Source organism: the organism of the source record quoted next, unplaced genomic scaffold (genome assembly GCF_019419815.1).
Source record: "Pyrus x bretschneideri cultivar Hongxiangsu unplaced genomic scaffold, Pyrus_bretschneideri_v1 Contig34, whole genome shotgun sequence".
Taxonomy (NCBI): domain Eukaryota; kingdom Viridiplantae; phylum Streptophyta; class Magnoliopsida; order Rosales; family Rosaceae; genus Pyrus; species Pyrus x bretschneideri.
Window position 1 is genome coordinate 3,561,637 of NW_025999657.1, and position 26,922 is coordinate 3,588,558.

At 36.1% G+C, this 26,922-nt stretch overlaps 2 protein-coding genes and 1 non-coding gene across 3 annotated transcripts; 1 reads left to right on the forward strand and 2 right to left on the reverse strand.

Moving 5' to 3' along the window:
* On the reverse strand, positions 1 to 106 carry LOC125480630. Its single transcript, XR_007260967.1, has one exon. It is a non-coding gene; the product is annotated as a small nucleolar RNA R71 (small nucleolar RNA).
* Positions 107 to 10,878: 10,772 nt separating this feature from the next.
* Positions 10,879 to 15,158, forward strand: LOC125480610 (peroxisome biogenesis protein 19-1-like). The gene is made up of 5 exons (XM_048591613.1): positions 10,879 to 11,054; positions 11,135 to 11,186; positions 11,627 to 11,909; positions 13,955 to 14,271; positions 14,893 to 15,158. The coding sequence occupies exons 1-5, from the start codon at positions 11,015 to 11,017 to the stop codon at positions 14,936 to 14,938; spliced, it is 738 nt and encodes a 245-aa protein (XP_048447570.1). The 5' UTR covers positions 10,879 to 11,014; the 3' UTR covers positions 14,939 to 15,158.
* A 775-nt stretch (positions 15,159 to 15,933) lies between these two features.
* LOC125480595 (probable pectinesterase 68) lies at positions 15,934 to 19,376 on the reverse strand. Its single transcript, XM_048591599.1, has 5 exons — positions 18,936 to 19,376; positions 18,623 to 18,812; positions 18,228 to 18,434; positions 17,176 to 17,423; positions 15,934 to 16,295 (listed from the first exon to the last, which is right to left on the reverse strand). Exons 1-5 carry the CDS (start codon positions 19,271 to 19,273, stop codon positions 16,136 to 16,138), a joined length of 1,143 nt encoding a protein of 380 aa, XP_048447556.1. The 5' UTR covers positions 19,274 to 19,376; the 3' UTR covers positions 15,934 to 16,135.
* Between the last annotated feature and the right edge of the window lie 7,546 nt (positions 19,377 to 26,922).

Sequence of the window (26,922 nt, forward strand, 5' to 3'; positions counted from 1 at the left end):
ACCCTTAGAGATTATATCATGCATTTCACTCAATAATAGATGAAACTTTTTCTGAGGCATGGGAGAGATTCAATAATTTGTTGATTCAGTGTCAACACCATGGTTTGCCTACTCTAGTTCTCAAGCGGATATTTTATAAAGGATTAACAGTTTCAAGCAAAGCTACAGTGAACAACTATGCAGAGGGATCAATTAAGAACAAGATGCTAGCCGAATGTCAAGCACTTTTTGATACTCTAGCTCTCAAAACACAACATTCTAAAGCAAGAAGAAGATGTGCAAGAGTTTTTTAGATTAATAATTCTACTGATTTTGCTTCAAAGGCACAAGTGGATGCGATTGCTAGTAAATTGGACACTTTGCTTTCTATGAATGGGAGAGCACCAGTTCAAGAGGTTTGTTCCATATATGCAATTCCTGGTCATGCCACAGTTGGTTGTCCATATGGAGTTGATTTTCCAAAGTTTGTCCATGAGCAAGCGAACATGGTAAATGCTTACAGTCGTCCTGATAATGATCCGTACTCCAACACTTACAATCAAGGATAGAGAAACCATCCAAATCTCTCATGGGTCAACAAAATGTGCAAAAGCCACCATTAGGTTTTCAACCTCAAGAGAAGAAGAATAATTTGGAAGATGTCATTGCTTAGCTTGCCGGTAACGTGAATACTCTTTCTGTCAATACAAATCAATTTATGAGCAAAATTGAGAGAACTCTTTAAAACTAGGTTGCTTCGATAAAAATTTTGGAGGTTCAAATAGGGCAGTTAGCTCATTCATTGGCAGTTAGAGAAAAAGGTTTTTTCCAAGCCAAACTGAAGTTAATCCGAGAAACCATGAGCAAGCTAAAGCAATAATTCTTCATAATGGAAAACAAGTGAAGACTATAGTAGATTTGGGACCAAATATTGAGGAGGTAGAGCTTGAAGAAACTACACAAGAGTAGCAACCATTGTCAATTGTCCTACAACCATCAGCCACCATGGGAACCACCACCAACACTTCTCAGGAATCTTCCATTGCCGTTATGCTGCTAACTAAGCATGTTGTCCACCCCGTGAAGCCATATGTGCCCCTATTCCTTTTCCTCAGTGGCTCAAGAAGAATAAGTTAGTTGAGAAGTATTTCAAATTCTTATAGATGTTTAAGAAATTGCAGATTAATATTCCATTTGCCGATGCTTTGGAGCAGATGCCGAACTATGCCAAATTCATGAAGGATATCATCTCAAAGAATAGAAAATTTGGTGATCATGAGAAGATTGACAAAAGAATGTAGTTCAATCCTTCAAAGAAAGCTTCCACTCAAGCAAAAAGATAGAGGGAGTTTCAAAATTCCATGCATTATTGGCACTAATTTATTTGAAAATGAGTTGTGTGATTTGGGTTCTAGTACTAATTTTTTACCTTTATCTGTTGCTAAGAACATTGGAATAGGTGAAATTAAACCTACTACTATTTCTTTGCAGATGGCGGATAGATCAATTGCATATCCAGAGGGAATTATCGAAGACGTGTTAGTGAAGGTTGACAAGCTGATTTTTCCAGCATATTTCTTGGTGTTGGATATGGAAGAAGATTATGAGACTCAGTTGATTTTGGGTTGGCCCTTTCTTATCACAACAAGGACTTTAATTGATGTGGAACAAGGGGTTTTCCTATGGAGAATTAGGGAAGAGAAAGCAACATTCACAGTGTTCGAGGCTGAAATTTTTCCAAGAGAAGCGGAAGATTATTTTCATGTCAATCTAGTTGATACCACGATTTCAGAAAAATTCAGAGTTAAGAAGCCTAATGATCCTATGGAAGCTGCACTAGTTCATGCTGCTACTGCAAAGGATGAAAATCAACTTTTAGCGGAATGTGCTCTTTACTTGGATGCTTTTAAATCGGTTACAAAGAGTGGATAGTTGGAGTTGAGAGACCTTGGACATGAACCTTCAAAATCGCAGCCAAGTGTCATAGCCGCACCTACATTTAATTTGAAATCATTGTCATCACATTTAAAGTATGCTTTCTTGGGAGCTTTTGAGACTTTACCTATTATAATTTCTACAAATTTGAGTGAAGTTGAAGAAGAAAAACTATTCAGAGTGTCAAGAAGGCATAGAATGGCAATTGGGTAGAGTATTGCTGACATCAAAGGAATTAGTTCGTCCATTTGTATGCATCATATCTTGTTGGAAGACAATTACAAGCCTTTAGTTGAGCATCAATGCAGATTAAATCCAAATATGAAGGAGGTGGTTTGAGCTGAGATTTTAAAGTTATTAGACGCTCGAATAATATATCCAATTTCAGACAGTAAATGGGCAAGTGCTTTGCATTTGGTACCGAAAAGGGGTGGAGTTACAATGGTGAAGAATGACAAGAATGAGTTAATTTCGACAAGGACTACAACAGGATGGAGAGTATGCATTGATTATAGGAAATTGAACAATGAGACTCGAAAAGATCATTTCCCTTTTCTGCTCATTGATTTGATGTTGGATAAACTTGCAGGATATACGTACTATTGTTTTTTAGATGGGTATTCTGGTTATAATCAGATTCCAATTACACTAGAAGACCAAGAAAAAAGGAGATGCACATGCCCTTTCGGTACTTTGCATATAGGCGTATGCCTTTTGGGTTGTGTAACGCACCTGCTACTTTTCAAAGGTGCATGATGAGTATTTTTTTCTGATATGGTGGAGCATTGTATTAAGGTATTCATGGATGACTTCTCAATTTTTGGCTCATCGTTGATTCTTGTCTGGATAATTTGTCCTTGGTTTTGCAAAGATGTGAAGAAACCAATTTAGTTTTAAATTGGGAAAAATGTCACTTTATGGTGCAAGAAGGGATTGTTTTGGGTCATAAAGTTTCAGTCAAAGGCATCGGGGTAGACAAGGTGAAAATTGAGACAATTTCGAAGTTACCGCCACCCACTTCCATCAAAGAAGTTCGAAGTTTCCTTAGTCATGCTGGTTTTTATTGTCGTTTTATTAAGAATTTCTTAAAAATTACAAAATCGTTGTGTAACTTGCTTCTTAAAGACGCGGAGTTTGTATTCAATTCATCATGTGTTGAGGCGTTCAATGTGTCAAAAATGAAGCTCATGATAGCCCCTGTGATAGTTGAACTAGATTGGGAATTACCTTTTGAGATTATGTGTGATGTAAGTGACTGCTATTGGTGTAGTTTTGGGTCAGCGGAGAGACAAGCTTATGCATCTGATTTATTATGGTAATCAAACTCTCAATGACGTACAACTGAATTATGCCACTACTGAGAAAGAGCTTCTAGCCGTTATCTTTGCTTTAGACAAATTCCATTCTTATCTCATTGGTTCAAAGGTAATTGTCTACACCGATCATTTAGCTTTGAAGTATTTATTATCCACGAAAGATGCAAAGCCTCGGTTGATTTGATGGGTGTTGTTATTACAAGAGTTTGATTTAGAGATATGAGATAAAAAGGGGTCTAAAAATGTGGTGGTAGATCCTCTTTCTCGAATTATGCATCATGAAGGTGACAATGACTTAGTTCCTATTTCTGAAACATTCCTTGATGAGCAACTCTTTACCGTTAAATCTTCAGTCACTCCTTGGTATGCAGATTATGTCAATTATTTAGTTAGTGATATCATGCCTCCTTATTTGACTTGGCAACAGAAGAAAATATTCATTTCTTTAGTCAGACATTACTATTGGGATGAGCCGTATTTGTGGAAGCATTGTCCAGACCAATGTATAAGACGGTGTGTTCCTAATGACGAGATGGAGGAAATCTTGCAACATTGCCATGCTTTAGTATGTGGTGGTCATTTTGGTGCTACAAAGACCGTTGCCAAGGTACTACAATCTGGTTTTTGGTGGCCTACAATGTTTAAGGATGCCTATACTTTTGTTTCTACATGTGATCGCTGCCAACGTGTTGGAAATATCTCAAGCAGACATCAAATACTATTGAATAATATTCTAGAAGTCAACCTTCTTGATGTATGGGGTATTGACTTCATGGGACCATTTCCATCATCTTATGGCAATCAATACATCTTGGTAGCTATGGATTATGTTTCAAAATGGGTTGAAGCAATTGCTTTACCCACTAATGATGCTAAGGTTGTTGTTCATTTTCTCCAGAAGCACATTTTCACTCGCTTTTGCACCCTGCGTGCCATTATTAGTGATGGAGGCAAGCACTTTTGTAATCGTCACTTTAATGCTCTCTTGGAAAAATGTGGAATCACGCATAAGGTTGCTACACCTTATCATCCACAAACTAGTGGGCAGGTTGAGATTTCTAGTCAAGAGATCAAGTAGATTTTAGAGAAGACTGTGGGATTTTCACACAAAGATTGGGCTGCAAAGTTGGATGATGCGTTGTGGGCATATCGGACTGCATTCAAGACTCCAATTGGCATGTCTCTGTATTGATTGGTGTTTGGAAAATCATGTTATCTACCTGTGGAATTGGAGCATAAAGCTTTTTGGGTAGTGAAGAAGCTTAATTTTGAGATGGATGCAACGGGAGAAAAGAGAGCTCTTCAATTGAACGAGATGGAAGAATTTCGAAATGATGATGAAAATGCTAAAATCTACAAGGAATGTACCAAAAAGTGGCATGATCAACACATTCTTCATTGTGAGTTCTATATTGGCCAGCAAGTTCTTTTGTTTAATTCTCAGTTGAAACTCTTCCCTGGGAAGTTGCAAACACGATGGTTTGGTCTTCTTACAGTTGTTCAAGTTTTTTTCGTATGGAACAATTGAAATTCGTGATCATAGAACTGATACTACATTCAAAGTTAATGGACAGCGGTTGAAGCAGTATCTTTTTGCCAATTTTGAGCGAAACACGAATATTGTGACCGTTGCTTCTCTCGAGTGATTGCAAAGCCAAGTCGGGCCGAGGACTTTAAACTAAGCGCTTGTTGGGAGGCAACCCAACTAGGTTTAGTCGTTTCATTTCCTTGTTTATTAGTTTTGCATTTTCTTCCTTTCTTGCCCATGCTACTCATTGCATCTTTATGTTGTGATATTACATTGAGGACAATGTTTAGTTTAGGTTTGGGGGGAGAGAATAGATTTTTTTTTTTTTTTGTTAGTTTGGTTGATTCATTTGAATTTTCGTTTTTAAGGTCAACAGTTAAGGTTTTTATGTTCCAATTTTAATAATATTTATTTCTTCATCCACGTGATGATTTGAACATGTTTAGTTTGTCATTTCAAATGTGTTTGGAGTGGTTTTGTTGTTATATGCCAAAGAAATTGCAAAATTGCACTTTGAGTTAATATTTTGGTCATAATCAACTTAGCTGCCTAGATTAATTTTGGATGTTTTTCAAATTAATTTGATGATGCCATCATGTTTAGAATGTTTAATATGATGTTTTGGAATAGGTTTGGGACAGAAATTCAACCTACATTGTGAATTTGGAGGTTTAGAAGCTCAAAAAGTGAAAATAAACATGTAAATTTGCTGCATAATTTCTGCAGATTTTTTGTCATAAAAAAGCTTTAGTGATGATCTTCAAAGATATGCTCCATTAGAAAAGGGATTGTTTATACTTTTAGCGATGGTTTTTGGGAAATTTTTTGTCACTAAAAGCCAGTTTTGCTTATTTTGTAGATTTTTATCCTATGATGAAGACAACAATTTTGGTTCATAATTCATTATTTTTAAAGCCATTCCTTCTTCCATGATGCCCAAAAATAGGTGTATTCTCTTTCTTTATCTCATTTTCTTCCATGCTTTTATTTATACATCTTTATGTGATGAATTGTGTTTCAAAATTTAAAGGATGAGTAGGAATTAAAATTTTGGGATTGGGTGTTAGAATTTGTTGGAAACAATAAGAGTTTGGAAACATAAGTTGTTAAGGTTATCACTTTAATATTAATGGCGATGTATATGTCTTGCTAAATTTTGCTTCCTTTGCTAAAGGGTTGCCTAGAAGGTTTGTTCATCACATTCTTTTTACCATTCATTTTGCCATGTCTCAAGTACTTCGGTGGACAAACTGTCCATGTTTAGATGATGTGGAGAAATAGTGGATACTACCCATGTGAGTTGTTGAGCCTATGCTTTTTTTGAGAGGGTTTATTTGTTTCTACTCTTAAACACTTTTCAATTTCTTTCTTTAATTTTTATGATCTCTTTAACATTAGTTTGCATTGGGTACTAAAGAACTTTAATATATGTTGGGTATTTTTTTTCATTGGGTTAGACGGAACTATAGAAACGATGTTAGGCTATGCATGTTTTCCACTACTAAAAGGCCTATTTCCTACCCTTTTGTGTGCTCCATTAATCCCATTGAAGCCAAACATTTAGCCTTTTCTTTCATCACCCACATAAATTCTTATCCACTCTACCCTATATTAGCCATACCATATAGCTTGAGAGATACCAAGGTGATACCATAAGAAATCAAGGTTGAGTTCTACATCAAAGTAGTGGCGTGTACCGAGGTTCCATGTGTCTTATTATTATTTCTTGTAGTTATTTCAAGAGTAGAAAAAAAAAAAAAAAAAAAAAGGAAAAAAAAAAAAGTGTCAAGAAAAAGAAAAAGAAGAGAAATTGTACTGAATATATACCATGAGTCCTAGAGGCCACAATTTATAGGGAAGTCTAGCTTATTTGGAGAAGGTTGATACCTATGTTCTTAGTATTCAATTCCTTTCATGAGATATGTTTTCAGAAATTGCTGTTTTTCAATGTTGATCATATGCGATTATATATTGATTCCTTTTGCATAAAATCATCACATATGCTTGTTAAGAGAGAAAGCCTAGGTTCTGTGAGAAATTTGAGTGACATCTAGTGAGGCTTAGAGTCGAGGCGAATTTGTACACACACCAAGTGTGGAGGTTTTTAAGCCTGAGTGCTTAGGATGTTGGCTACACACTTTCCATTGTGATGCATTGACTTATAAGGGCATAACTTTAGTTTTGGAAGTGTGATTGGCATGCATTGGTTTTCATTAATTGATGGAAGTGATAACTGTAACACCTTTGCTTTTCAGTAAAGCGTTTATGGGTAGCGTAAATTGTAAACCCTCAAGAGACACAACTCCTCCGACTAGGGACACATAAGGGTTTAAAGGCTTGTTGCACATGCTCAGTGCAATCGTTTCACCAGCGAAAGTGGGCTTAGTTAAGTTTTAGTTTTAGTTAATTTTATTTGTTTTCATTTTATGTTTTGCTTGAGGACTAGCAAAATACAGGTTTGGGGGTATTTGTTAGGTTGATTTTATATGCAGGTTTTATACCTCTTACACTTATTATTTAGTCATGATTTTATATTAAATTTATGAGTTTAATGTGTCTTGTGTGAGTTTTTGTAGAAAAGATGATTTATGAATAAAGCAGGGAATTGAACGCTTAAATTAGAGAAACACAAAGAATTACCGCATGGGATGTGAACTGATGGGCTGGAACAAAGAATGGAACATATAGAAAATTGGATCATTAAAGGAAGCCCAATATAATTAGGCGGTGCAAAGCATGCGGTGATGTTTTTCTCAAAAGGAATTGGGTTTTAAAGATTCCAAAAGGCACGTGGATTAGTTAAGAAGAGGAGGGGGATTTTAAAGAAAACAAAGAAAGGGCACATATAAAGGAAAAGAACCCAGCGCCACAAGGAATTTGGCGAGAATCATATCACGCACACTTACAGACTACCAGTTTTACAACTCCACAGAGGCGTTTTACAACTCCACAGAGGCTCCAAGATTTCCCAACGCATCCACACTCAAATACAAAGTTGGAGTTCAAGATTTATTCCATGTCATCGAATTCATCCATGTTTGTCATTAGTTTACTCACGAACTAAGTCTTTTTGCTAGGATTAGGGTGTACTCTTATCATGAACATATAATTCTCGTTATTTTATATTAATCTCAGTTATTTTCCATGTTGAATAATTGTTATTGTGCTTTGTCGTTATCAAATAACTGGCCATTATTTGTGTGAAGAACTAAATTGTGACTAACATGTTGAGTTTAGTAGATTGCTTCTCATAACAATTACCGTGAATTACATAATTGAGTAGACCTACTGGTTATGATTTGTGTAGTATCATGTAATTATCCATTTAGCATAAAGGGTTTTGATTATCTATATTTGTGGCTAGACATAGCATTGGTAGATAGTTAGAAACATAGTTAGTATATTCTGATAGGAAATATTGACGAATCAAGGGATAATTGCTAGCAACATGGGAATAATTTGATGTTAATATGAATAACGGGATTAGATGGGATTGAGAATGAGGAACCTGATGTCCTAGTGCTTCCATACATTAATCTTTTATAATTCATTCACTTTTGCTTCATGTTCGATCAATTGTTATTTTTACTTTTGTTTTGTTTCTTTGCATATTTGAAGTTGTCAACGTAATCCTTCTTTTATTTAAGTTTAGCTTGAAGTCAATCTCAATAGTAAATTTAGGATAATCCTATCCTTGTTTGAACGACATTCTACTTATTACTATATTACTTGGATGATATTGTACACTTGCAATTATCAACAACAGACGCATAAACTCTCTTTCGTCCCCAAGAAGGGAAATATATGCCTCCCCATGTGTACCAAGACATACCTGTGGAAACAAGTTCCCATACTCAAATTCAAGAAAATCCTACAATCCAAGGGTCTGAAGCCTTGCCTGGATGTGAAAGCCATAACACTGACACATTGGCTATCGAAACCACAGAGAAGTCGGTCGCATCAGAACCAGAAATCAAGCAAGCAGCTAGTATCGAAGCTAATTGTTTGAGGAGACTATCAGGGGTGAGAAGATCCTCAATCACATGACAAAAATATAGAAACTGACACCAGGTGATTGCAGTTGCAATGCCCTCCTAGGTCGCACTGTGCCTAAATCATGGAGTTGTTCGGCACGAGACATGTAAACAACGAGTCATATAGCCCATGTATTTTCATATTCTACTCTTGGATTCATTTATTCATGTACATGGGAATTTTCTTTCAAGTTCACCCCATTGATTTTTATTTTTAATTTGATTTGATATATATATATATATATATATATATATATATATATATATTTTTTTTTTTTTTTTTTAAATAAAGACAATAATTCATAGAAGAGCCGTGGTGACACCCAAGATCCATACAGCCAAACATCAAATCATGTCTTGTTTCGCTAGTCAGAACCCTATCCCAATGCACATACCTCTAGCATTGTGACCTAAAGAAATGATAACATTTGCAATGAAGTTTGCTTCTTGAAGAACTTGGATCCAAACAACATAATCAAACGAAGTAGCCAACCATTTGATATCTTAAATCATCTTGGGCTCCAAAAAATACAAAGAAGACTTTTGAAAATTAATCATTTATCCAGAAGCTCCAGAAAAAATATTAAGGACCCTAAGGCCTAAGGATGCTACGAGCAGCTTTAGAAGTAGCTTTACCAAAAACTAAATAGTCATCAGCAAAAACCAAATTAGGCACCCTGAACCCAAAAGGAGAAGATAACACACCAATGTGGTTTCTAGTCCTTGAGGCAAGCAGATTAAAATGCCTAATCAAAGGTTCTATACATAGAATAAAATGTGAGGAGATAACGGTCACCTGCCTAATACCCCTGGAAGGGTAAAAATAACCTCTTACAACACCCTTGATTAGTAAGGAGAAGGAGATAGAAGAAATACATTTTATAACTCTATAGATCCAACCATCATGAAACCCAAATTGTTTTAAACTACTTCTAATAAATTGTCAATCTAAGATATCACAAGCTTTTTCTAGATCAAGTTTAACTGCCATCTGTCCCACTTTCCCTGTTTTTTGTATTGAGGCTAGTGAAGAACTCATGTGCAATGAGGATATTATCATAAATTGATTTACCTAGTGCAAAGGCTCCTTGATTATCTAACGAACGATTTTTTAATAGAGGTTTCGGTCTTTTCTTAATTATTTTAGTAATTATCTTATAACCGACGTTACGCAAACTAATAGGTCTAAAATGATCCACAGTTTTAGAATTATCCACTTTAGAGATCAAAGCAATGTTAGTATGATTTATCAAAGCAAGAGTTTAGCCATTAGCAAAGAAATCCTTCGCTAAGTTGATAACAGGACTTTTAACATGCTCCCAACAATCCGGAAAAGACGTGGCATGTGAGCCATTAGGGCTAGTAGGGGTGTTAACACTTCCATTGGATCTAACAACCCTTTTTGTAAATTCAACCCTTTTTGAAAGAATTTTCTGGTCTACAAACGGCCAATTCAGATTGTTTTGATGAAGTGTAGAAATTGTTGTTCCATTTGATGTGTATGTGATTTGGTTAATGCTCGTTTATGATTTTGTATGATTAACATCATATTAAGTTATTAATTAGTTAGCAATTGAGCAATCCTAAATACATAAAAACAATGAAATTGACAGAAGCGACATAAAATAATTAAAATGTCACACATGACACAGTCTGATGAACTACACAATTTACTAATTGAAGTCGCACACCAAAATGCAAATTGAGGTATAATCCAAGAATCACGTTGTAATTAACCACACTTTTAGTAATTCACTTCAAATTAAGAAAATTATATTAATTTCACTTAATTAAAGTTATCTTCATCTATAAATTGTAAGCTGTAACTATAGACTTGATATTCGACCTCAAAACTTCCTTCAAACGAAAATTTCAATTTGCAATTTTTTTTTTCATAGTACGTACCACTTAGCAGTTTAAAATATTATCAATTAAATCTTGTATAAAACCCGTATCGATGAACTGTACATACCTTTGTATTTTGTGTGCGACTTCTCTCACATGTAGCTAGTAAAATTGTTGGTCACAAAAGAGAGAGAAAATATCTTTACAAAAAGAGTTGAAGGCTGAAATTATCAAAAGTCCATATAGATTTGACCGCCTCTCCACTTCATTTCTGGTGCTTTGCTTTTCTATCAATCCCTTCGAATTCTACGCTTCCATAAAACCCCATTCCAATCCACACCCAAACCCTCAAACAGGGAGCAGTTGAAGCTTCATCCATGGCTGACCACTCCGATGACTTAGACGAACTCCTCGATAGTAATACAAGAAGCTTTTGCTTTTGCTCTCTCTCTATCTCTCTCATCATGTTTTGATTTCACCTTCAATTGCTCTTTCAGGTGCTTTGGATGACTTCCAGAATCTCAACCTCCAGAAACCCTCCCTTCAAAGGTCTCTCTTTCCCTCCTCCTCTCTATCTCCTAAGCTTCAATCTTTACTAATTACTATGCTATAATATTACAATTTCCGTGCTTGTGTTTCTCCAGAATTATCAGTTGGTACTGTGTGGTAATTACGAACATCGCGAATCGAAATTCTGATTTCTTGGTTCCGAAGCAGTTTATAACTCTTCATAAATGTTGTCTAGAATTGTTATCTCATTCAACATTTAGTTTTCGATCCTAGAAAGCAATCAAATGATGGGTGTTTGTAATTTCCCTTTGCCCAAATTGTGCAGCAGCATTTTCAACTTATGTAGTTACGGATATAAGCAAAACCCGTGAAGAAAATCGTAAAATAAGTTGGGCATAATGGATTAGATACTTGTAGTACTGGAAATGTGTGAACTTATGCCACAAACTGAGTATTTAGCTTTCTTTTACTTGTCATAGAAGTAAAGAATCTACAGAGGACAAGAAAGAACCTTCCTTGCCTGCTGGGGTTCAAGGACTTGGCATGGGATTACCTGAAATAAGGGCAAAGAAAAAGGGGAAGCAAAAGGTTTCAGGAGAATCGCATGTTTCTGAGGCACTTGATAAGCTCAGAGAGCAGACAAGAGAAGCTGTTAAGGGACTTGAATCCGTGACAAGTGCAAAACCTGGTGGAGATGATATTGTGGACGATGCAATGGTGGAGGATTGGGTCAAGCAGTTCGAGAGTCTTGCTGGGTCTCAGGTAATGTGCTTTGTGCTTGTATGAATTACATTTGTTTTTTTTTCTTTCTTGTTTGGGTTTTTTCTCAAGGTTTTCTGCTTATTGTTTGGTTAGGTTTAAATGCAGTTTGAGCTGTTATTGGTTTGCAAATTGTATTTCCGACACAGTTATGCATGATTTTTGTGAATACCTGCAGTTTGATCTGTTAACCTCCTTTTCCTTGGAAAATTGTTTGTTTTAAATTTTTGTAATGTACGGTCTAACAAAATTTTGTTTGCAGATGGTTGTGTGTGATTATGATCCATGTCTGATTTTAATTATGTTTCTACGGATAATATTGATCAATTTCTGGTTTGGTAGTTGTAGGATTTCAGGTTATGATAGGCTATCAGTAAAGAATATAGAGTCTGTTTTCTGAATTTTTATGGTTCTTGCCCTAAGTTTTGGCCATCTGACCTGGACTGATACTTGGATTGGCAATTGTCTATGGCTCACGAAGCCAGATTTTCCAAAAGTGAAATTGGTGCCAAAGTCTTTGGAACTGGCCTTAAAATGCCAATTAAATATCATATGAAGGACCAGTTGTACATTGGAGTCGGGGAGAGAGAATATTGAAAGATAAATTTTGACCCTTGTCCTTCTTTTTACGTTTCTTGGACTAGTGATTCTCTCTACGTGAAGGGAATATGTCTGTCATCGATTATGCCGAAAGGTTTGAGGAATTTATGTTCAGATGCAAGTTAACTAAGGACAGACTGATAACCCTCTATTGTATCAGGATGAGCTTCCACCATTTTACCGAGATTATCAGTTGGTACTAGAATTGGATTGTTACGTGGACCCAACCACATGTTATCGACTTGATACTTGTGAAAAACTTTGGTGGTTGTTTTTCTTCTATGACTCATTTGCTTACTTCTTCTAACGTCTATAACTAAAACGCAGTAAGTAGTGTAAGCTCTAGTTCGAACTTTGAAATCTAAATATGAGGTGAATTGTTGAACATGTAATGGCGTCTGACATTGTTTGAGAACAATGTCTGGATACATTGGTGATCTTCGATTATAAAGACACTCCTACTGCCTTTACCACCCAAGAACTAAAATAGACACTGTTCTTATTTGGTTTTTCATCAACATCATCAAATCACTAAGTAGGAGAAAATGAAGAGGAATTGATGAAGGAGAGCACTTTTCAAGCATTGTTTCGATGTGATGGTCCATTTCACATTCTGGTTATAGACAACGGTAGTCGTGCCAATATAATTGTTGAAGATATTGTGACCAACATTGGGTGCCTACTAAGCCCCATCCAATTCTGTGGACAAAATAACAAAAATCTCAAAATCCACTACTGATATCTGGTAGTTTATGTATATTGTTTTCTTGTGTATTATATTCTGCATAAACAAATTCTTTCAATTCAGTGTTTCATTTAATATGTTTTTTGGTAATCTTCGTATTAGTCCATCACTCAGTTAGTGGCTCATGCATTGCTTGAAAGAAGTATTTTTAGAAATTAGAAGTTTTGGTTATGGTTTCAACGACCATTATCTAACTTTAAAGCTTTTGGGTGAAAACAAGTATTGTTTTCATTATCTCCCGAAAGACAATCTAAACCATACCCGACCGACGAGTATATTTCTCAAGCGCATATGCCTTGTGCTTTTGAAACTGTCTATAAAAAGTCATTTTATTTGTTTTAATAGCCCTGGAAGTAGTCAAACTATAGTAGACCTAGATTCAATGATCCTCCAATTTTATCTTTGTACTTTCCATGTATTTGAGACTATTTTACTTACATATGCAATGTTGGGCTTTTGAGTTTTGCAAAATTTGAGCTAACCTGGGTTCTAAAGGTGTCATATTTATCAGCATAATAATCTCCTATATCTCTGTATATCTCCTTTTAAGTGTTAGGATCTGGTTTATAAAGAAATGCTTTACTAAATGTTGTTCATACTTGATAAATATGTTTTACCTTTTACCTTCCTCCTCGATGCTTTGTCGAATTGGCCAAACATCTATATGTCCAACATGTTGAATAAACCCCTATTATTTGTGTAGGACATGGAATCTATTGTTGAGACCATGATGCAGCAGCTTTTGTCTAAGGATATTCTTCATGAACCGATGAAGGAAATTGGAGAAAGATATCCAAAGTGGTTGAAAGAGCATGAAGCAAGTTTGAGTAAAGAGGATTATGAACGTTATACTCACCAGTACGGACTCATAAAAGAACTTAACGAAGTCTACGAAAAAGATTCTGGAAACTTCAACAAGATTTTTGAGCTCATGCAGAAAATGCAAGAATGTGGCCAACCACCTAATGATATTGTGCAAGAGCTAGCTCCTGATTTTGATCTAGCTAGCCTTGGACAACTGTAAGTCTTCTCTACTGTGTTAATCATGAAGATCTGAATCATCAGTTCTTATGCAAATTTTAAATTGCTCGTACATCTTAAATTATCTGATTACCACATTTTCATTTTTTGTATTTCGTATGGAATACTGTTGTTAGATTTTATTTATTTGGAAGAACAACTGTTGGTGCAATCTTATCAGGAAAATGGTCTGATTACATTTAGTGTTAAGTATTGGAATTAGCGAACCACTCGGTTTTCAGAGTTATTCAGATTCGGAATTCTAGACCAATTATCGGATATTTATGCACTGCTAAATCAATAGGAGAAGATTGCCTCTTCTGTAAAGCTGTGAGACCTTGAATCTGTTCTGCAGGAGAAGACACCGAGATTGAAATTTTGAATAGAAGATTCTGTTTGGAGCAAATTGATGTTCTGCACGTTTATTTGTCATATCAAAACTTAATATGCACTGTTATGTTACGAAGGACAATCAGATAGCTTTCTTCTTGGCTACCATTCTACTAGAATTGCATGTCCGGAAAATTAACTCAGTTAGCATGCTTTTACCATCAATTTGCACAATTTGTTTCGAAATATGGTGCAGTTATATCGATTGATGAACATTGCTTTCCTTTGCAGGTCTCCAGAGATGCTGGAGTCTCAGAAAAATTGTTGTATAATGTGAGCAAATGTCTTTCCCCGACTACCTTTCATATACCCATAGCAGTTATCCCTGAGGGCGCACAGTTATTTGGTTTTCAGAATTTGTGCAATTGGTTATTGCCTATTACAGTTGAATTATGTCAAAATCTATGAATTTTTTGAGCTGCCCAATTTCAGGCTGTGTTGGGACATAAAAGCTTGTATAAAATCTGGGGCTGATATGGGAGGGAAACTTTTCTATTTGTTTGTTGGTCTTTGGATGTAGCTTTTCCCATGTTGTATATGATGGTTGATAAGGGAAATGATTTTTGCCCACCATTTTTCATATCTTGCACACCTTTTTCTTTTCTCGACCCATTTAATTAATAAAATATAAGGAAAATCATGGACTCGAGTTGCCGAGGGGTGTGCAAAACGTGAAAAATGGGGGGGGGGGGGGGGGGGGGGGGGGGGGGTGGGGTGGGGTTGGGGGGTGCAAAAATCACCTCCTTTAGGCCATCTCCAACGGAGAGGGCTGTAAGTCTAAAAGTAAAAAAATGATCTGATTTGTCAAAAAATTCATCTCCAACCAATGGTTAGGCTATAATTCTATGAAATCCATCAGGCGCTTATTTTGCCAAATAGGCATCAAGTTAGCCAAATGTAATCCTTCTCTTAAAGAGAATTTTTTGTAAGGCTATAATTCTGGACGGGGTTCTATTTAGTTCATTCGGATGGAGATGGCCTTATACCACCCATAGATGTCGCAATCTGTTGAACTATAGTGTCCACTTTTGCTCCATGATACTCGTGTAACCTGTGTAGTAACTTATTTACTTATACACATTTAATGTCACTACATTCCGCCATGAGAGGTTGAGTGGCAAACACTATTCAGTTAAAACTTGTTTCGTGTTCCACTCTTTTATCAAAACAAAGTGTACGTGGCGCAACTTATTTTAACTAGATAGTAAAGTAGCATTTTATTCGCGTCGATATAGTTTGTTTGGAAACTAATAGAGAAAAAATACAAGTACATAAATTAAACATTATATTTTCCAAATGAGAAAGGGCTGAGGTTAGATACATGAAATGAATAAATACAATTGAATCGAATACATCAAAGAAATCTTAATACAAAAGCCTTGGAGACTTGGAGTGCAAACAATATTACAAGAATTGAATGAATGAATGAATAAATTAAGGAATAGCAGAAGATATAGAAAGCAAAAGTAAAAGCTTAGGCATCACCGGGTGCGATCCAGTGCCTGCCATTGACGAAGCTCTTGGCGAGGAACGGATGAGCCAAGTCGTACTCAAGCTCCGGGGCACATGGCACCCCTCGCAGGGCTTCTGCTCCTGGCCCCCAGCACTTGTACACTCCCAGATACACACTCCCACTGCATTCCAACAATTACTTTAGGTCAGTTGGGCGGGAAATTCAAACTCGGAAACTCAAACACAATGTAATAGTTACGAATGGTATGACATATGATTATCTTGCTTGTTAAAGAAGAAAATAGTTTGGGTATTTTGTGAGCATTATCTGAGACAATCACGGATGCGCTCACATTTACATAAGTGATTCCTACTGTTATTGCATGTTTCATGACAGTTGTTAGTCACTCACGCAATTATGCTCGCGGGTAATATTCCCTACATTTTTTTATTTTTTATTTTTTCAGTATCACCCGACAATCTTTTTGAATAGCTGGCATTGGGTGTAGCCAAGTCATGGTTTCACCTCAACTTTTTTTGAGCTTTCTACGGCCTTGTCTTGTTGACTAAATTTGATGCCAACAATGATCAGGAGCCCAAACACTCATAATTGAGCACATAACCAAAATATAATGGGCCATACAGACATTCTTATTTTCAAAAAGACAAATAAAAATATTGTTTTCTTAATCAATATTTTAAATTATTCTGATCTAGAATGAGAGATCGAAACTCCAATATAATGGATTTTGATCTCATCCGGATGAGGATTTTAGAGATCATCATCTCTTATCCGTTTATCGTACATCGTGCAATCAAAAATTATTTTTAATTTTTTTATTTAAAATTAAACACAAATATTACCTAATAAAAACTGATCGCACGATGTATACTGAACGGATATGACGAGGATTCTCACAATCTCATCCCAATATAATGAGACGAGTATATCGACCTAATCAACTAATCTAACTTATATATGCACCAACTAATCAACTAATCAAACCTGTAAGAAATTATGGCAGTTAAACAGAAAATAAAGGGGAATATATAGTTAATTACTTTGTAGCAGTACTTCTTGTGATTGTGTTGTTCCAGTCATCCCAGGCACCGTGTGCAACCACGTCATCAAAGTAGGTGTATGAATATACGATCCGGGAGTACTTCCCCATGGCCCGACCCACGTACAATGGACCCGTACCGGTAACCCGGCAGTTCAGGAAAGCGAACCCTGACTTATCATCCGGCGAGTTCCTGTAGTGGGCTGCAAGGGACCCGAACTTGGTTGCTATCGAGTGCAGCTCACAGTCCTGTGTGCCAACAGTAAAGCTGTATAAGTCAAAACAATGATAGTATATGTTGAAAAAAAAACAGGGGTAATTTGGGATTCACTGCATATATATATTCACTTGGATTTGTTCTTGAGATTAATCATTTTGTTCAATACCTTTTAGTATGGTGTAATATTCAACTTGAAGCGTGGTTATACATGTTATAACTCAAGAATAATTTAGGCTCTCGGCATCACATCACTTTTATAATTTTATTCAAATTTCTTTGAGCAGTAAAATACAGACACATTTTAATGTTAATTATTCACACCAACGCTAAGTGACTAATGGCAATAGTTACTCTTGAACATCTAGTTAGTAGTTACATGCATCTACGTGTATGACTATCAAACGTTGATTCGTCATTGAGTGATTAATAATTGTTGATTGGTGTAAAGCTTACATTGTAAGTATTCGATACCTTAATCCCTGGCTTTACATGCATGGTAAATGATGAAACTGTTGCCAGTAAAAGATAAGATAAAAATGCTGAAGAAAAAGCAAGCTCACTTTTCATGGATTTATGTGCACCCATTGACATCACTGTCACAAAAGATGCTGCAGTAGACACGCAAACATCTTTTTCTTTTGACAGAGTGACAATACCAAGGTGCATCTGCGTCCCAAAAGGAAAAAGTCACGGGTTTTCGTATATCGTATTGATCTAAATTATTGGCCGGAGCACAATTAGACAAAGTGGCATGCATGATTCAAAACACTAATTAATTTACGCTAATTGAATAACTGGATTAATTAGCTAGGTATATATGTATAACTTCTTACCTTGTACATGGACCGACCATTCCCAAAAATGAAGTCTATGGAACCCTCAATGTAACACTCCTTGAAGTAATGGCGTCCTACGTCGTCACAGAGTGTGTCTTGGGCGCCATAGAAGCCACAGCCTGAGAAGTACGCCTTGTCGCCGGATATCCGAAATGCCACCGCTTGCCATCCTTGCATCCCCGGCATCGGTGCTGGTGCAGTATTCTGCAACCAATAAACCAAGATCAATATTACTAATGATGCATGCATGCAATCACTTAAAATGTATCTGGTTTTTAAAATGTGGCCTCTCTATTGTTGCACCGTAAAATCTGAGGTCATATATTATTATATATGGGCGTGTTTTGTGCTATGAAGTAGCTAGCTACGTATACACCTTTGTTGTTACGAACCTTGAAGCTAATATTTCTGGCAGAGAAATAGTTAGCAAAGACAGTAACAGAAGCCGTTCGGTAAGTTCTGAGCTGCTGGCCGTTGGGTCCAGGGTCACTGGCACGGTCATGCCATTCGATCACCGTCGCATCTTTCCCGGCTCCTTGAAACGTGATGTAAGGCTTCGTCGCCGGCACTACCACTTTCTCTCTGCATTAATTAATATTGTTATTCTTAATTCTTATGATAGTCTGCGTGCTTAATTCTATATGTAATTAACTTACTAAGTTTAAGAAGAATTTTAATATCAATGTTATTAACAATTATAATTACATGTAACATCCGGGCTTGATTAGGATGACAACATTGACCGTGTTGTTCACCGGGACCGCATTGACGGCGGACTGGACAGACTGGAAGTCCCCGGAGCCGTTCACGTCGACTGTGATCAGGCGGTGGCCGCTGGGTCCAGCCCACTTGTGGTGGTGCTTGGAACTGCTGCTATCGGTGGCAGGGGTTGGTGACGAGGTCATGAGACTGCTGCGGACTAGTACGTGAGAGCTTCTCGCTGCCGTCACAACTGGCACTGCATGAAACAACATTAACAAAGTAAGTATGTTGCACACCAAGTAGAAACAAATGAATGATAACACAAGAGAATGCGAAGCCATTGAATTGAATCCAAAATTATTGTAGTAAAAAATATTGAGAGAGAGAATGTGGTGGAAGATTGCTCTCTGAGTTATTAGATCATGCGACTGCAAGAGAGCTAGGAGGTATGGAAGAAATGAAACTGCTATATATATATATGTATATCCATATATCTATGCAGAATGCCAAACATACAATTTTAGCACTTTTTCCAACGGTCATAATTTTAGAGTTGCTTCGATCGGTTGCTTATGCTAAAAAAAAAATCCTTTGGAATGGATAGGTACGTGGGTCAACATATTTTTGGCTTAATTTTCATGGACAAACCCAGCGGTGAGAAAGATACCTCCTAATCAATAGTGGCTACGATGTGTCTAAAGTCTCCATCCAGCTTGAGGAATCTAGCTAACTCACTGTCTATTTTTGTTGTTGTCAAAAGCTATACCCTATGTCTGTAATTCATGAACTATGTGATTTTATTTTATGAAGTGAATATTAGTATATTGCACTTGGCTCGAGTGTTATCGCCATTTCTTTACGTAATGTACTAATTTATAGTTTATAATTTAGGAAAATTAATGAAAAAGACTTGAAAACTTTGAATTTTAACGATAAGGACAAAATAAATGGTAAAGTGAATAGTACCAGGTTTGACTTTTTAGTGTAAAAATATTATTTTTCGTTAAAGTAAATAGTACTGCGGACTTTTCGTTAAAACTTCCTTATAATTTAGGTGAAAGACGACCTTAACGTAAGAAAAGGATTGATTTAGCGTAAGAATGTTTCTAGTGTAGACCCTAACTTGGGAAAAAGAAATACGGTAATGCCGATCAAGATGAATGTTATCTTATCTTAAGAATATTTTCTTGCCACATTGTTTGGCACTAATGCTAATGTTACCAGTAAAATCTTGATCGCCATTTCGTCGGTATTCAGTTAAAAACTTTTAAATTTAAGTATGGTTCAAATTTTGATGCCTCAAACAAAAGCTTTGACAAGACAACATATTATTTGTTTTCAATGTGGGTGGGGAGTGGGGAGTTGAGGATAATCAACTTACAATTAGTTAACCTGAAGCTGATTTAACTCAGTGACATGGGTTGCAATTGTTTTCAATTCCATGTATATTATCTTCTTCTTTATTAAATTGTTTCCTTCATTGGTTCTTCTGAGACTTCTGTTACGGACATTTTTTATTTATCATTTGTAGACTAATAGTTCACTGATCCTGATCATGATCTAACTTTTAGTGATGATAGAATGATTATTATTCTGTCCCGACATTAACTCCCTTTAAATAACAACTTTAAACTGTTGCTGCATTTGCAGATCAAAAGCGTGCGAATTATTAACTTAATAATGTTGAGACAAAAAAGAAACAACTTGTTGACTTAATACTTCTTGTTTTATTCCTTACTGTATACCATTCTTTCGAGTTTCTTCTGCTGCTTCCTTCAAACGGTCATTTGTTCTCAAGATATATATCCTGTGGTGGTGGTGGTGGTGGTGGGGTGCGTAAGCCGTGACAAATATTGATGGTCCAGGCATGGTTAAATACCATATTGTATTGTATTGTATTGTATTTGTAAGAGCACATCCATCGATCCATGCATATTTCTGGACAAGGTTGGTCCCCACCTTAATTTTTTTCAAAACTTTTTTGAACGTTGGGACATGGATCCAACCCAGTTCCTCAGTTTTAACATAGAGCCAAACCATAACCACACATATACACAGATTGCCTTTTCCTTCTTCTGACGAAATAGCCATAAGAGTTGGATTTAGTAGTAGTATGAACTTTTAAAACGATGAACTTTAAAATGATGAAATTTATTAGACAAAAAAAATGATGAGTTTTAGAGGGTGCAATCATTTGAGAGTTTAAAGAATTTTAATGGGATATTCAATTAGAAATTTAAGTGATTCTCTTAATTCAAAGTGTATCAATAAGAATTTTAAAATAGTTTATTATAATTCTTAGAAATCCGAGTGTATTGAATTAGGATTTTAAAAAGTTTTTAACATTCTAGATGTATTCAATTAGGAATTTGATTTTAAAGAATTTTAAAAAGTTAAGGAATTCAAGAGAATTAAAGAGAATCATAATGTATTTTAAGCATTCACAAATCTCACATCTCCTCCTAAGATTTCGAGAGAACTAAATCAAAATTTTACTTGAAATCTCTACAAATTAATTAAACTTCATCAAAATCCCTCAAAATACCCACTGAATACACCTCTTAGTTTATCAATTGTGTACATTAGCTTACTTGACTTGTAAAACAACATGTTTGATTGTATCGTTAAAGTGTCTTGAGTCACTTGGTAGAATTAGCTTTTAGCAATTTCAAAAGGAGTAGTGTTATCCACACACAAATTTTTACTTATCACATCCCCCTTTTCAATTTTTAATCATCAGATTGAATGAATTGAAGAAGATAAATGATAAAAAATTAACAAGATGTATAAAAAGTAAAAATAAGTGTGTGTGAATAGAACTTTCCTTTCAAAAGTGGCTATCAAATGAATGAAGAGAGACCAACTTGTAGAGCTTATAAAGGTATCCATTCAACTCGCTTATAGGTATAGGCTTATAGACTTGTAGTTCAAGGCAAACTTCAAGGCAAACTTCAGCCCTTGAATATCCTCCCAACTTAAACACTTTACAAAAGTGAGCACTGAACACAACATAACTCTTTTTCTTGCTTTGCAAGAATGCTTATATATGCCAAGTAACAAGGATATCAATAATCACATGCTCTATAACATCCGCAACACCAATTAAACTGTAAGTAGCCAAAATTGTATTAAATGTGCAACACTAATCAAATTGTTAGTAGCCAAAATTGTATTATATTATCAATAATATATAGTATGGATAACACACAACAATCTAATTGAGAAATATTACTTTACCATTTTACTCCATCTCTCTCTAGGTGATATTGATGCATAAACCCATTTGAGTTCCATAGAGCAATTTTGTTGGGTAAGCTTTCATGCATTTTTTGGGATCTATCTCTCTTATTTTACTTCTCAGGGGAAGAAAATGGAGATTTTGATGGTTTAGTGGGAGTGCTTCTCATGGCAATGATCTCAAAATGTAAATGCATGAACAACACAAGATTTAAGTGGTTCGCCAGATTGACTACATCCACTGGGGTTTGCTTTCATTGTATTTCACTATATAAGAGACTTACAAATACAATGAAAGATGGCTTAAAGCCTTAACAATATGTAAAAGAAAGGTAAGAGGTAAGATGAAAGGGAGAATGACTTTTTGTTGGAGCTGTTCTTTTTCTTTTCTTTTTTCCTTCTTCCTCTCTCTTCTCTCCATGTCCCTTCCGTTGGTTCTTGCTCATTCCTTTATAGAGATTGCATGACATCTTCATCTCCAAAAAAATCTCCCAAGTGTGCCAATAGAAAGAAACCAAGTATTGTGCTAATTATCACCATAAAATGTGTTCCAATAATAAGGCAACAAGTGTTGTCCTAATCATTAAGAATGATAAATGTTCTGTTATGTTCCTTTCAAGTGCAAATATAAGGATAGTATAGTGGCACAAGTACGGGTGTCGAACCACAGGAATTGATTAGACCTCTACAAATTACTAGCTTTATGTGAACTCTAACTAAGCAATGAAAATGAAAACTGAATTTAGATTTTTGTTTTGAAAGCTAAAGTAACTTAAAATGCAAGACAAGATATAGATGAACGATAGATTAATTCAGAAACAATGGGAACGGAACTAGGGATACTGATTTCACCGTTACAAGTTAATTCCATGAAAATTAAGTCAAAACACATTCAACTCTCCAATTTGCAACTAGGGTTCGTTTTACTTATTTATGATCATCCATTTGATGTGTGGTTGTGATCAAGTACTTCTAATCTGCAACCTAGTTGTGATGTTCAACTTAGATTAGCAAGTAAGAATCCGTTAAGAACAAGAAAACTTCAAAGAACCAAAGAAATCACATGGCAGGATGTATGCATAGTAGTTTCTTCATTCATTCACATGTCCACCAAGATTAAGCATGATGTGTACTATAACCTTGATCAAATAATTCATAAGCAGTCCTAATGGTGATCAAACATTAAGATTAACAAACAAATTATACTATAAAATCAATGAATGAAACAAGAATACAAATTGGTAATTTGAATAATTTAACTTAATAACATAGAGAAGGTTTGCAAGGCTACATCGAATTCCCCAGCTAAGAACTTAATTACACAACATGATTACAAAATATATAAATATCAAGAAAAACATAAGTGAAATTTAAGTTCATAGAAGAAACCCTTTGATGCAATTCTGATGTTGAACTTCTCTAAGAATAGCGTGGTTTCTTCGGTGGCAGCAGATGGTGAAGGGAAATAGGGTTTTGTTTCTGGAAGAAAGGCTAAAGAAAGAGAGGAGAGAGAGAGCTCTAGGCGACCCCAAGGGGGGCTTATGTAAAAGTGATCTGAAACCCTAGTATTTATATGCTAAATGGGGCTGCAAGATATTCCAAAGTGATCCCAACAACTTAGCCTTTATTTTACATGTTTTTGCCTTATTTGGCACCTCCAAATCAAGCTAGATATCCCAATTCTTTTCTTATTCTATTCTAACAAGCCAGATTCGTCTTGGATTCTTTATTTGGGCTTCAAAACAGGCCACTAAACTTCTTTCCACATTTGAATAAGGGTCAGCTCCAAAAATGGCATGTTTTCACTTCTTTTGCCTTCAAATTGATCCTAAAGTACACAAAATAAGGTAAAATGCAACCAGTTTAACTCAAAAACATCACAAAGAGACTAGAAATGGATGGTATAAATGCATGAAATATATGAGTTATCATGTTCAAGTGGCAAAGCAACAAGTGTCAAGTTAATTATGAATAAATGAATATCATGCAAGATGGATGCAAGCATCAAAGCCCACGTAAAGGTTTATCTCGAGGTAAGCTTGATAGAGTTGCATTGGAGTGAGAATATTGCCCGAATGATTAAGATTCCTTTAGATTGATGAGTAAGCACTTCTAAATACCACAAACATTGCCCTCATGCATGCTAATAGATTAACAACACATGCTATAGACTCCACCTCTTCATCCTAATTATTAGCTTCTATTAATTACCAACTTCCACCTCATCCTTTGGATAAAATAACAAGACAAAACTACTCAATTAGTCCCACCTCAAACTCTCGGCCCATTGTGAGAAAATATCAAACTAACTCTACTAACAAAATTCCCACCTCTCATTCTATTAGTTATTAGGTATATTTGTCCAATAAACCAAAATAAAGAAAATACAATTATAGAGGGATACAAAACTTTTGTAATATAGAAATAATACGCATACATACACCTTTTTTTTTTTTTTTTTTAAATACGGGGTATTACAAAAGTAAATTCTAAAATCTTTTCTCGGTGTTCTTCATTCATTCTTGTTCACATCGAAGAACCATGTCGGATATGCAAAGAACTGCGAGCAAGAATAACGGACAATCCTTGCAATCTGGGATTTTCATGGAGTATCTAAGGCCCCAAAATGTGAATTTGGAGTTTTCGTCGATCACGGCCTCCGCTGCACCTTTTATTCAAAGATTGGATTCACTTTCACCATTAGAAGGGATAGTCGTTACTTCATCGATGCCCTAAATTGTTGCCACGGTTACTACAACAACCACCATTATACCACCATCATGCACTTCCATTACGGTTATGGTGGTACAATAACATCAACAAAATCAACGACAACAACTGGTTTGGTCTGCTCCTGCCGAACAACCGCAACCAGTTCAAAAGCTACCTACTGATGTTCTACCACTGTTTTGGCTGACTTTTACTGAGCGGTGCGGTGTTACCTTTCATAACGGTCCTAATTAAATCAATTATGTGGTAGCCCTAGCTCCCATAGGCTTCGGCCCATCAGTGCAGCCTTTAACGACTATGCCCATAGTGCGACACATGTCTTCTAGCAAACCCGCGCTAAAGCAAACCATTTTGGGATATACCATCCATAAACTCTTTCCTTGCAGGTTGCAGACCTTATCATGGTGTTTAGTTAACAAACGAGGATGTTCATTTAATTCCTTACTCATCCTAATCTTGTTAGAGATCTTAATCTTGTCTTGCCAAATATGGAGTTTGAGCAAGAATCACCATTCCGCAAAAGACCAAGAAAAGAAGTCATAAACAACGTAATTCTCATCCGTCAACATCAAAGGCAGGAGCTTGGAGATCATCTATCATACAAGGAAGAAGATCATATGTCAAGGAATAAAGCATCTATGAGTGTTCATTCCGAGCTAGGTTCTCACTCTGACATGCCTTATCGCCTTAGGTCTGAGGCAAAGTTTACACTCACCTCGGGTCATCATGGAAGTGTTTGTAATGGACAAAGCCCATGCATAAGCGTTCATTCTTGCCTAGATTTCATGAGGGTGCCCTAGGAATCAGGTTAGCACACCATCTAGAAAGAAGAGTAGCACAACGGTTCGTTAGAAGCAGGCTCTACCGATGCTCCAATCTAGCAGTTCTAGTAAACTGATAGCAGACCATCGCATAATCGCGGTGCCACAGGTAATATGACATCTCATCCAGTTTGAAGACATACAATAGTTGCTCGATGAGCGACTTAGAGACTTGGAGACAAAGATATTTAGGTGGTTCTTCTGTAAAAGATGGGCTACGTCTACTAAAGTAGTTTTGTGTGTGTGTGTGTATATATATATGAGTTGTGGATTACAATAGCTCTTGGCAAAGGTAATCTAATCATTTCCCCTAGGATCCGACCGTTTGTAAGTTGTATTTGCCTCCTTTTTATAGGCCCCAAATGAGCTCTAAAATTTTTGGGCCTTTAAGTTTCTCACTACTTACTAGTAAATAGGTTGTACTCCTAGGTGTGGTTTATAGGCTACTTCTCCACTGTCCGACTAACAAGTGGAAAAGAAGTGAAATCTACGTAGGGCTACTTGCTTGGTTTCTTCGGTCGACACCCAACAAGCGCTGAGTCATGCGAAGGTGGTTAGAAAACAGCTTACGATGAGTGCTTAATTTGATAGCATTCATATCCTTTCATACACTTTCTTCTTTGTTGTTGGCTAACGCGTGGCATGGATTTGATGTTTAGATAGACCTATTGTGGAGCCAAAAATAATCAAGAAAATTATGAAGGTGACACGTGGATTTTTGGGTGAAAATGACAAAATTACCCTCGAGGCACACCGGGATTCCCACGCATATGCAAAAGACAATAACGGCTCAATCAAGGAAGAGTCAAAGGTGATCAAAATGGTATTTATTCAAATCTCTCTCATCACTCCTTATCAAATCCTTATCCAAAAGGTAACTCCCAAATTTCCTATTTAATTTAGGATTTATTGCCATGTTAATTGCAAGATATTATTTCACATAATATCTTGCAATTATTCACCCAATTACACCATATATGGTTGGCCACTATTCTCCAAATAGGGTCGGCCACTCCCCTATAAATAGCCTTATTATCCCTTTAAAAAGCTAAGCCATTTGCTACTTGCAAACTCCTAAACACATTCTTGTCAGTATTCTAACTTTGACATCGGAGATTATTAGGCCAAAGCCCCCTTCCCCCATTCATCATGGATGTGTGAGGCTTTTGGCCTTAATCTTAGGTGTTATTATTTTGCAGGTG